This window comes from Vombatus ursinus, unplaced genomic scaffold (genome assembly GCF_900497805.2).
Source record: "Vombatus ursinus unplaced genomic scaffold, bare-nosed wombat genome assembly UNPS02014798.1, whole genome shotgun sequence".
Lineage (NCBI taxonomy): Eukaryota > Metazoa > Chordata > Mammalia > Diprotodontia > Vombatidae > Vombatus > Vombatus ursinus.
The window spans coordinates 67,226,365-67,239,070 of record NW_020954576.1 but is presented as its reverse complement, the minus strand read 5'-3'; the positions used below and the strand labels follow the sequence as shown (position 1 = coordinate 67,239,070).

Sequence of the window (12,706 nt, the reverse complement as noted above, 5' to 3'; positions counted from 1 at the left end):
AACAGACCTTACCATATGCCCATCAGCTGCACAATGAGGTCCTTTGGGCTTTTCCAACCACCCTGTAGCTGAGGCTTATGTGCACTGTCACCTTGAATTAGGGAGTGAGTTTTTTGAGAGTAAGGACTGTCTTGCCTTTCTATTTGTATATCAAGTACTTATCACAGTGCTTACCAAAGAGAAAGCACTTAACAAATGACTTTACATTCATTCATTCACTGAACTGATTCAATCACTGGAACAGGAGATACATTCTCAGTTCTGTCATTAATTTGATGAATGGTTTTAGGCAGTTAACATAAGTTTTACTTAACTTCTTACTACAAAAAGTGAGGATAGATTAAATTGAGCCTGGAACTGCCTACAAAAGAGAAATAAGTCATTCTTCATCAATGAGATCAATAGCTATATCAATAACTGTATTTGGAAAAGGACTTAAGAGCAGAGGCAAATCACATACTGACATTGGTTGGCTATAATAAGTAAAATACAATATTGTGAATAAGTAGGGTTATTACTCCTGAACCAATGGCAGAAATATTAAAAGACAATTAAATCCTACATTTTTAATGAGTTAGGAGAAACCATGATATCATTCTTACTACGGAGTAGAATGCCTATTATTAATCATTTCACTTACAAAATATTTTTTCCTACTAGAGGCTTAAAGGAAGTGTGTTCTAAAAAACTAATTTCCTGAAGAAAGGAAGCCCCTTAAAGATATGTATTTATTTGACAGCTGGCAGGGTAAAGAGGAAGTAAAAACTTACAATCAATTCCACAGTAGGTGGATGAAGAGAGCCCAGAACTAGGCCAGAATGTACTAGGAACAGGCAAAAAATCAGTAGGGAAAGCTAGCAAATTCTGAAGGCTCACAAGTAAAAGAAAACTGGGGACACAGGAGGGTATTTTTTTAATTTCCCTTATCATTCCTCATAGAAAACTATGTCTTTCAAAAAAATAAATGTTCAAGAAACATCCAAGGAACTCAATATAGAAAACAGACCTCAATGTGTTCATGGTTTGATGGTACTTGAAGAAACTGAGGGAGCCTTTTGCTCAGCCACATTGTAATATCCCTGTTTGTATTAACAGCAAATGGTTCATAACCCTCTTGTAACCCACAGATGGTGAAATATTTCAAGGTGCTGACATCCTTCCCAAAGTTCATCCGTCCCACTTGAGCCACACCCAGGCTGCATACTGGTATGAATCCTGTTGGGGGCGAAAAAGGTCAGGGAGAGGGAAGAAAAAAAAGAAAAAAGAAATTTACATTATAATTTTAGTATAGATCTAAAAGGAATTTAAAATTTAAAAGTTGTACATAACAGATTTGCAGTTTCATGTGCAATCATCATTTTTATTATACTATGTTATAGAAATGTTTACTTTATTCCATAAATTTAAAATAAAATAAAATAAATATTATGTGGAGTAGAAACTTGGTCAATATATTGGTGCACCCCTCTTACACACACACACACACGCATACACACAACGATCCCTCAGGAATTGAATGTAACATTAAGAAAGCAATATAAGAAGACTATATACAGAAGAGTAAAAACAATACTATGGCAATCAGCCAGTTTCTTCATAACTAAAGAATATTCTCTTGAGAGTAAATCTTTTGGAAACACCAATCTCCAAATTTCAGATTTGCAATGGAATAGTGACATCTTCATTGCCAATAAAGACTTGAGAGCTGTTATCTAATTCTTTTAACTAGACACTCTAAACAAACCACACAAGTCAGCTTTCAGGAATATACTGACAATGCACACGTACTGAGAATTCTAGTCTCAAAGCTCACAATGCTTGAGAGATAAATACATATCCATATACCACTGGTGGCATACATTGCTATATATGTGTACTGTATGCTGTATATATAATACATTGCTGCTCTGTTTACCTTTTAAGTGACGTGACAAACAGAATTATACCATGTGATGATTACATGACGAGCAAGGTTATAAACCAATTTTTGGACTGAAAAATAGGGTATGACAATTAGGTGGTAAAATATGATAGATTTTCTGCCAATGTGATTTATGCCTCTTACTTTATTACATATCAATTATTAAATGAAATAAAATATGCAACTGGCAAACCACCACTAAGTGACAAAAATCAGATCTAATAATTTATAATGCCACTTGTCCTATTCATATTCATATATATGTATGTGTGTGTGTATATATATACATACATATATATGCATACGTGTGTGGGTGTGTGTGTGTGTGGGTGTGTGTGGGTGTATAATGATTATCATCCTCAAAAAAATAAGAAATTGTAGCTGGTGCTTAAACTACAATAGACATTGATATACAAATCAAGGAGAGTTGTTCTTCAGAGCAGATGTTCCTAGAGGTTCCCGAATAATCAAAGGAAGAGTGCTTAAATCACTAAAGCAGATTTGAGACAATGTAAATTCTTTTAGCATAAATTGGCATAAGACTTTGTTATATAGTGGGAAATAGCAAATAGTTGTAAATGTCACATTAAATTGTAGATGTGGGTTGTATTTTCCTTTTCTGTTAAGAAACTGGTATTTTTTTTCATATTTACTCTACCAAAGGAATACTGTATATGCATATTCTCAGACTACCCATACCTCATTAAAAATATAAGGAAATTGGGGCAGCTAGGTGGCGCAGTGAATAGAGCTCCAGCCTTGGAGTCAGGAGGACCTGAGTTCAAATTCAGCCTCAGACGCTTGACACTTACTAGCTGTGTGACGCTGGGCAAGTCACTTAATACCAATTGCCTCACAAAAAAAGCAAAAATTTAAAAAAAAAGGAAATTAACTTATGAAGATAAATTTAAATAATCCAATATATGGATATCAGCTTTTACTTCCTAGATATTTCCTTAGACCTGTATGATCTCATCAATGTGGGTATTCCCTCCACAGGCACAGATTGCAAACCACCCATTCCTTTTCATCTTCCGTGCCTCTTGTTCATATCCCTCCATAAATCTTTCACAGGGATCCATCTAACATGGTGTAGGTTCTTCTAATTCTCTTACCATTATAAACATACCAATGAAGCACACAGCTCATCAGTTATCCTTTTCTGCACCTCCATTTCCATTTTTATTTCTATCTGATGACATCCTTTACATATCACTTTCTACACTTCATTTAGCAAGGGTTGTGTGGGATGTTCAGAAGAAGGAGCACGTCTGGTGTGAGGGCTTGCCGAGGCCTTTCCAGGGCTGCTTGCTCATTCACCTTTGGTGTCCACCTAATTCACCCAACTCTCACCTGCGGCTCAAAGAAGCTGGAGCATGTGTAATGGCCACACCCCAGTAAACCATCTTGGGAGACGGATCAAACCAGGTTAAGCCTCACCAACAGGCCTCAAACCTATTGGTGAGTTAGGGAGATATCCACCCCAAGCATGTGAAGATTTTCCCCCAGAGGAATGGGTGGATGAAGATCACGAAGGCAGTTGAAGTTGGAGCTGTGGAAAACTTAGAGTTTGGTGAGACATGAAGATGCCAAGGTCATTCACTGAATCCCAGGCTGTTGCCAGTTATCCTGACTTTTATCTTGCCACTGGACTTCGACGATTCAGGAAGACAAAGAGTGAGGTTGATAACTTTGGACAAGTCTGCCTCATTTAAATCTAATTCATGCACAAATCAAGATATTACCCTTGATGTTATTGGTCCTCTTTAAAACTGAAGTACAACATGGATATAGCAACATGATATATCCTAAAAGCCCCCACCATGCACCTCTCTATTGTTCTTTGGGTGACCTTCAATTTTAATTCTTTAGTCTGTATATCATCACAAGAAGGACACTGCTATGAAAAAGATAGATTTTTGTTGCAGGACAAGCTCAGGGTCATTAAAAGTACTGTATTTTCTAAACTATAATACAGCTCTTTCTCTAACTTCTATTCAAATCTGGGTATAATTCACCATTCATTTGCAGTATCAGCAGCTCTATGAGTAGTTCACACAATTGCATAGAATAGTCTGCACAACTAACGTTTCTTTATCCATTTGGCTTTTACTCTATAGATAGGTTAAATCATGTTGTGAGATTATGGATCTCACTTTAGAGACTAAGAGCTGTCCTAGGACTTGATTCAGTCATATAATAACACCTAAAAATGGGAGTATATGAAAAAGCATATCAAGGAGGCATGGTATAACATATTGGCCTTAGAGTAAGAAGACTTGGGATCAAATCTTAATCTAACTCCACCTTAGTTTCCTCATCTTTAAAATGGACTCTATGGCCTCAAATATTCCTTCCAGCTCTAAATCTGTGAAGCTTTTACCATTTACGAGGAACCGATCTATTCCATTTGGAATTTAGGCTGGAAATAATAATAATAATCATAGCTAGTATTTTTATAGTACTTTAAGATTTGCAAAGTGCTTTATAAATTGTCTCATTTTGACCTCACAAGAACCCTGGGAGGTAGATGCTGTTATTATAGATGGGGAAACTGAAGCAGAAAGAAGTGACTTCCTAGCATTACACAGTTAATAATCCTCTGAGGCTAGATATAAACTCAGGTCTTCTTGATTTCAGGTCTAGAGCTCTATCAACTATGCCTCACGGCTGCCCCCATGGCAGTGGCAAATACCATTCATGGGCACATATCTCTTTGTCTCTTACACCTTCTATGTTCTTATCTTTAGTGTCTCCCTAATTATCAACAAATATGCCCAGGTATTCTCTACTGGTTAAAAAAAGCCACACACACAAAAAATCTTCACTTTATCCTCCTTTATGTCTCTCTCTCTCTCTCTCTCTCTCTCTCTCTCTCTCTCTCTCTCTCTCCCCCTTTTTCTCCCTCCCTCACACACACCATTCCTAGTTTCCACAAGACAAAGAATGGAAAAGGAGAGAAAAATGAATCAAAAACCAGAGAAGGAAATTACATGGGTGATTTAGAAGGGTTTGTACTAGTGAAGAAGTGATTTGGCATGATACATCCTGAGAAATTTGAGAGGAACTGAGAAAAATTTGAGTGTGAAAAATCTGTCAGGCACTATTCTACAGTCAGCTTCTGAGTTAGATGCTAGGTGTCGTCACAGTACACACAGTGCCAGGCAGGATTTCAAATCCGCCCTCAGACACTTAATAGCTGTGTGACCCTGGGCAAGTCATTTGCCTCAGTTTCCTCATCTGTAAAATGGGGATGATAATAACACCAGGGTTGCTGAGAGGGTTAAATGAGATAATAATTGTAAAGCTCTTGCCACAGCACCTGACACATAGTAAGTGCCATGTAAGTTGTTTATCATTAAAATAAGACCAACAACAATGAAGCTGGCTACACAAGAGCTTAGGAAAATTAGAGAGGATCAAAGGAACAGTAACTGAGAAGAAAAATTACAGAAGCAAAAGAAGGTAGCGGTCAAGACAAGACAAAGTAAGTAAGAAAAAATAAGTGTAACAATTAAAGGGTAAAGCAAATTGATAGAATGGATTGATACAGCAAATTACTTAAACAGACTGGTATAAGGTTAAAGGTGAGGTAAGTATGAAAGTACAGTTGTTGAGAATAAGGAAAGGAAGTTGAGTGTCACTGTGAAGATAGCTAAGATGTTGTAAAAAGTTTCAAATAGATGCTTGGGTTTGTGTTTGAACATACCCACATCTAATTTTTTTTAAAACTGGCTAAAAATATCAACCAATATAGAGAATAAAGGGAATTTTTCGGGAGTTTGCATTCAGTGTGTAATGTTTGTATTTTCACCCAGTGGTCCAAGTGTAGGCTGTTCTCCTTCCTCCAGGAGAAAGTGAAGGAACTCAAATAATGCAGACTCTTGCTTGCTAAAGACAATAAAATACTCTTAAAATAAAAAAATAAGAAAGCCTTCAATGGTTAGAAAAGGGAACTCAAGTAGAGAGAAGATTTGACCTTGTGAGAATTTTGGAGTATAAAAATGCTACATAAAGTAAAAAAGGGAAGAAAAAAAAGCTAGCTGTACAATTTGAACTTAAAAATGTTTTGAAGCACTTCCTGAAGAAGTAGCTAGATGCTTTGAAACAGAAGCTGTTTATGCTCAAAGTAATGACCTATAGCTCTAAAAGCTAAGAGGTGATAGATCATCTATTTTAAGTTGGTGGTGTCAGGGCAGCTAGGTAGCAACACTTACCAGCTGTGTGATAAGTCACTTAACCCCACTGTTTACCCCAAAAAATAAAAAAATAAAAAAGATTAAAAAAGTAATAAAAGTTGGTGGTGATTCTCTTCTCAGGGATACAAAGGCAGGGATATACATGAGGTCATCTCTGTTGATTTGACAATATTAATAGAGAGGTATGTTTTCTGCATGAGGCATGTATCCAAGACAAAATAGAATGTTCCAAGACTTCAAATGATACTGCTAGAAAGAACCTAAAAAGTATGGTCAATTATTATGAAGTCTTATATAAGAAACAGAAGACCACAGAGACATAGGCTGTATTTTTTCACTGCTATCCACTGAAAGCAATGGATATAGAAGAGAAAAATAAATTTAGGTAGTGAATAATTAGCTAAGAAGGTGGTACCTGGGAATAGAATTTGGATTTTTTGGATATGGCTTAAAATATAGGGATAATAAATTCCTGGTCAGAAATCAAATATAGCTAACAAAGACTGGTAGATATATATTTGGTATGTACCATGGAAATCAATTGAGGCCATTCACTAAGAGCTCCCTCCTCTCTCCTCCTCTTCCTCCTAAAGCAGGTAAGTGGTAAATGAACAGAGTACTAGACCTAAAGTCAGAAAGATCTGAGTTCAAATCCAGCCTCAGGCACTTATATTTGTGTGACCCTTGGAAAAGTCACAACCTCTCAACTGTCTTGGTTTCTTCATCTGTAAAATTGGGATAATAACTCAAGGACCACCCCATCCTCAAAAAATTTTTACTTAATCCTCATCCCACTAACTATTGTCCTGTATTTCTTCTGCCCTTTGTGAATAAATTCCTTGAAAAAGTGATCTATGATAGGTGCTTCCACTGTCTCTACTGTCCCTTTATTCTTAATCCTTTATAATTTGTCTCTTGACCTCATCATTCCTCTGAAACCAATCGGCCCAAAGTTTCCAACGATCTCGTAATTTTCAAATCCAGTGGTTTTTTCTCAATTGTCATTCACCTAAACAGCTGTGTGATAAGTCACTTAACCCCACTGTCTACCCCCAAAAATAAAAAAGATAAAAAAAGTAATAAAAGTTGGTGGTGATTCTCTTCTCAGGGATACAAAGGCAGGGATATTGCAACCTTCAATACTGTAAATCATTCTCTTCTCTTTGACAGTCTCTTCTCTCTTCTCAGGATACTTCTCCTGGCTTTCTTTATATCTATCTATCTGACCTTTCCTTCTGTGTCTCCTCTGCTGAATCCTCAACCAGATCACACTGTCTAAGCATAGGTGTCCCTCAGGGTTTTGTCCTGGGCTCTCTTCTCTTCTCCCTCTACATAACTTCACTTGGTGGTCTCATCAGCTCTCATGGATTTAATTACCATCTTTATGCTGATGATTCTCAAATCTACCTATCCTGCCTTAACCTCTCTGCTATTGTCCTATATCTCCCCTCCTTTGCATGGCTAAACTTCTGGGGAAGGTCATCTATAATTGGTGCCTCCACTTCCTTACTTCACTCTCCTCTGAACTCTCTGCAGTCTGAATTCTCACCTCATCATTTAATCATAACCATTCTCTCCAAAGCTGCTTAGGCTCTCTTAATTACCAAATCTAATGACTTCATATTAATTCTCATCTTGCTGCTGTTTGACCACTCCTTCCATTCTTTTTTTTGCTGGATCTTCATCCATATCACACTCAATAACCATGGCTGTCTCCCAAGGCTTTATACTGGACCCCACTTTTTTCCCTCTACATTATTTTAGGCCCTATAGATTCAATTATCATTTTATGCAATTAATTCTCAGATCTATTAGTCAGGCAGTCATCTACCATTTATAAGTACTCATTATGTGCCAGTCACTATACTAAGTACTTGAGATATGAAGAAATGGGAGGAGGGAAAGAGCTCACAGTCTAATGGGGAAGAAAATATACAAACAGCTAAGGACAAACAAGATGTAGGATAGATATGAACAATATAACAATACAATTATATGGATTCAGAATGGGTTGGATGACAATTCAAAGAATAGTTGTTAATGGCTCAATGTCACTGTCACAGAGTGTCTCCAGTAGATATAGTTTTAACTAGATTTTATACACTGTATTTTAGCAAAGCCTTTAACAAAATCATTCATACTATTTTCTGGAAAAAAATGGAGAGATGTGGACAATACAACAATACAATTATATGGATTTAGAACTGGTTGGATGACTAAACTCAAAAAATAGTTGTTAATGGCTCAATGTCACTGTCACAGGATGTCTCCAGTAGAGTACTCCAAGGATCTATGTGTGGCTCTGTATTGTTTGGCATTTTTTATCAGTGACAGTGACAGAAATATATATGACATGCTCATCATATTTACAGGTGATACAAAGCTAGAAAGGATAGCTAACACACTGGATGATAGCATCCAGTTGATAAAAGCATCAGGATCACATAAGATCAGGATAGTCTAGAGCACTGGGTTGAATCTAACAAGATATTCAATAAAGATAAATGTAACATCTTGTACTTGTACATAAAAAATCAAATCCACAAGTACACTAGGGGGAAGGCATAGATAGTTTTTTTCTGAAAAAGGTCTGAGAGACTTTAGTGGACGGCAATTTGTTCCCACAGTCATCATTCTTGAACCGATCCCATGAAATATGAACCTGAGAGCTTTCATTCTGTTTGCCATCCTCTGGACTCTCTAATATATAAATGTCCTTTTAAACCTTTGGAGCCTGGAATGCAATGAAATGCAAACACATTTATTAAACACTTACTATGTACTATATACTGGACTAAGTGCTGGAGGTATAGATAATCACAACATTTCTTCCTCTCAAGGAGTTCACATTCTTATTGGATGAGACAAAATACGAAGCATTCATATTTATGTTTAATTCATGGGAGATGGAAAAACTAGTTAATATTTATTCAGGGAAAATAACAGGTCAGATGGTAAGGCCCATTCAGTCTTGGGGACTAATGACAGAGTAAATGATTCTCTACCAAAAAGAGTGGATTAGAGGTAAACACAGATTTCTGGATGGAGTGTGATGAAGGTAGAGAACAATATATACATATTTTCCCAGGTTTCTCTGAAATCATCTCTTTCATCATTTATTATAGCAAAATAGTATTCCTGGGGGGCAGAGCCAAGATGGCTGAGTAAAAGCAGTGACTTGCTTGAGCTCTGCCCCAAACCCCTCCAAATAGCTGTAAAAAATGGTTCTAAACAAATTCTAGAGCAGCAGAACCCACAAAAAGGCAGAGTGAAACAAATTTACAGCCCAAGACAACCTCAAAGGTCAGCAGGAAAAGTCTGTTGTGCCAGGCTGGGAGAGGAGTGCAGCAGTTCAGATTGGATACACACACAAAGACCAGGCAAAACTGGAAAGAGAAATGAGAGTGATGCAAGAAAACTAGTCAACAAAACAAGTCAACAGCTTGCTAAAGGAGACCCCAAAGAATAGTGAAGAAAATAACACCTTAAAAAATAGCCTAACCCAAATGGCAAAAGAGGTCCAAAAAGCCAATGAGGAGAAGAATGCCTTAAAAAGCAAAATTGGCCAAATGGAAAAGGAAGTCCAAAAGCTCACTGAAGAAAATACTTCCTTAAAAATTAGAATGGAGCAATTGGAAGCTACTGACTTTACGAGAAATCATGACACTGTAAAACAAAACCAAAAGAATGAAAAAATAGAAAACTATGTGAAATATCTCATTGGAAAAAAAAAACTGACCTGGAAAATACATCCAGGAAAGATAATTTAAAAATTATTGGGCTACCTGAAAGCCATGATCAAAAAAGAAGCCTAGACATCATATTTCAAAAAATTACCAAGGAAAACTGCCCTGATATTCTAGAACCAGAGGGTAAAATAGAAATGGAAAGAATCCACTGATCACTTCCTTAAAGAGATCCCCAAAGGAAAACTCCTAGGAACATTATAGCCAAATTCCAGAGTTTCCAGGTCAAGGAGAAAATATTGCAAGCAGCCAGGAAGAAACAATTCAAATATTGTGGAAACACAATCAGGATAACACAAGATTTAGCAGCTTCTATATTAAAGGACTGGAGGGCTTGAAATATGATGTTCCAGAGGTCAAAGGAGATAGGATTACAGCCAAGAATCACCTACCCAGCAAAACTGAGTATAATCCTTCTGGGAAAGAAAATGGACATTCAGTGAAATAGAGGACTTTCAAGTATTCTTGATGAAAAGCCCAGAGCTGAAAAGAAAATTTGACTTTTAAATACAAGACTCAAGAGAAGCATGAAGAGGTAAACAAGAAAGAGAAATCTTAAGGGACTTATTAAAGTTGAACTGTTTATATTCCTACATGGAAAGATGATATTTGTAACTTATGAGACCTTTGTCAGTATTAGGGTAGTTGGAGGAAAAAAAATATATGTAGAGGGCACAGAGTGAGTTGAAGATGAAGAGGTGATATCTAAATAATAAAATTAAGGGGTGAGAGAGGATTATACTGGGAGAAGGAGAAGAAAGGGAGAGGTAGAATGGGGTAAATTATCTCACATACAAGAGGCAAGAAAAAGCTTTTACAGTGGAGAGGAAGTGGGGGAAGGTGAGAGGAAATGAGTGAATCTTATTCTCATCAAATTTGGCTTAAGGAGGGAATAACATACACACTCAACTGGGTATGGAAATCTATCTTACCCTACAGAAAAATGGAGGGGAAGGGGATAAGGGGAGTGACAGAAGGGAGGGCAGATTGGGGGAGGGGTAATAAAAAATAGTATTCCAATACACATATATATTCTACTATATTCATATATATATTCTATTATATTCCAATACACATACAAATATATATATATATATGTATATAAATATATATTCTATTATATTTATTATTGTTATGTGTGGGAGTTAGTTCCTACACACAATGAATTAGGTTCCTGCAAGCCTTTGGTCACATCATTTACTTTAGCACTTTCTGGAGTTGCCTCATACAAATTGTTGAATTTCCTCTTCCTTTTTCTGGATGTATCATATTATGATACATTAATGCTGAACTCACAAACAACAGCATCATAACTCATGCCTGAAGGAAGTTTATTTAACACACATATTATCTCCACACATAGCACATCACAGTCTTTTTGTGCTTAAGAACACCAGACAGCACTTAAGTACTACACTTAGGGGCCATTTTAAGCAGTGAAATCACCAACAAAAAGCACAAAAATGAAAAAATGTATACTAAATAGACAATAAAAAAGGATACTTGTTAAGGTATAGAGCAGAAAAAAGAGGCAGAGCATCACCTTGTCCAACCTCAGCTGGGAAAATGCATGTTGGCCAACTCAAATTTTTTGCTACTCTGCTATGTTTCCTAATGACCACAAAAGTGCCATGGAGTATTGATTTTATAATTACAAATAAATTTTAACAAGTAGGTAGATTTGCAAATACAGAATCTGCAAATAATGAGGACTTACTAGACAACATTTTTGTTCAATTATTCACAACTTGATGGGTACCCAATCAGTTTCTAATTCTCTCTACCACAAAAAAAGCTGCTATAAAAATTTCTGGACATATGGATCATTTCCCTTTTTCTTTTATGTCTTTGGGATATGGTCCTAGTTTCATAACTTCAGTGTCATTCTTGACTCCTTGCTCTCCTCTCACTCCATGGATCCACTCAATTGCCAAGTTCTGTCAATTCCATCTTTATAATATAACTTCCATATCTACCCTTCTCTTCATTCACAAAGTCACCACTCTAGTTTAGCCCTTTATCATTGCTTTCCTGGACTGTTAAAAGGAATAGCCTCCCAAAAGTCCGCAATCCATTCTCAACAGAGTTGCCAATTAGAATGTACAGGTCTGATTATATCACCTTTTTACTCAAGAAGCTCCAGTGGTTTCCTATTGCTTCTACAGCCAAATAGAAGCTCCCTCATTTAATATTTAAAGCTGCTCACAAACTAGCTCCAATCTATCCTTCCAAAGTTTCGGTAAATAAAGTTGACATTTACAAAATTAACATTATTATTTCATAAACCTCCCTATCCTTGAATTAGGTCCTATTTTCCATTCTGTAAATAAATCATATAGCCTATAAATTGATCAAATTTCATTCGTCTTAGAATAATCCAGATATTGTTGGTGTTACTATTATAAAGACACACACACACACACACAAAGTAGTATTGTCAGAAATATTATCTGTGAAATTTCTGTTTTCCTTGCTTTAGGCATGATATTTCAGAGCAAACTAGGTAGTTTGATCATCTTTACTTTTAAGATAATGATTAAGAAAAACCCAACTGAATTTGAATACTTTAAAAAAAAGATTTTCTTTTATGATCAAAACATCAAGTAAACCCAAAATGAAAAGTTCAGTAAGTCCTTATTCATAAGGACAGATGTGTTATAAGAAATAGCAAGAAAAATAACAATTTTTGAGGGTCCTAAATTAAGATTAGTATGTGTAGGAAAACTATGTTATTATCTGCCATTAGTTTCCTGATTCACACAAATGAGATATTTATGCCCTATGGAAGTACAAACTAACAAATAAAGAACTTCTTTTAGGAATTAATTTCAAGAATGTCT

At 36.2% G+C, this 12,706-nt stretch overlaps 1 protein-coding gene across 1 annotated transcript in view; it reads right to left on the bottom strand.

Annotated features, from left to right (window-relative positions):
* The window catches only part of LOC114049459 (ryanodine receptor 2), an 811,539-nt gene that overhangs the window by 312,670 nt on the left and 486,163 nt on the right, over positions 1 to 12,706 (bottom strand). The window contains exon 30 of the mRNA XM_027870708.1: positions 1,007 to 1,215. Coding sequence (XP_027726509.1) covers positions 1,007 to 1,215 — 209 coding nt within the window. The remainder of the gene's footprint in view (positions 1 to 1,006; positions 1,216 to 12,706) is intronic.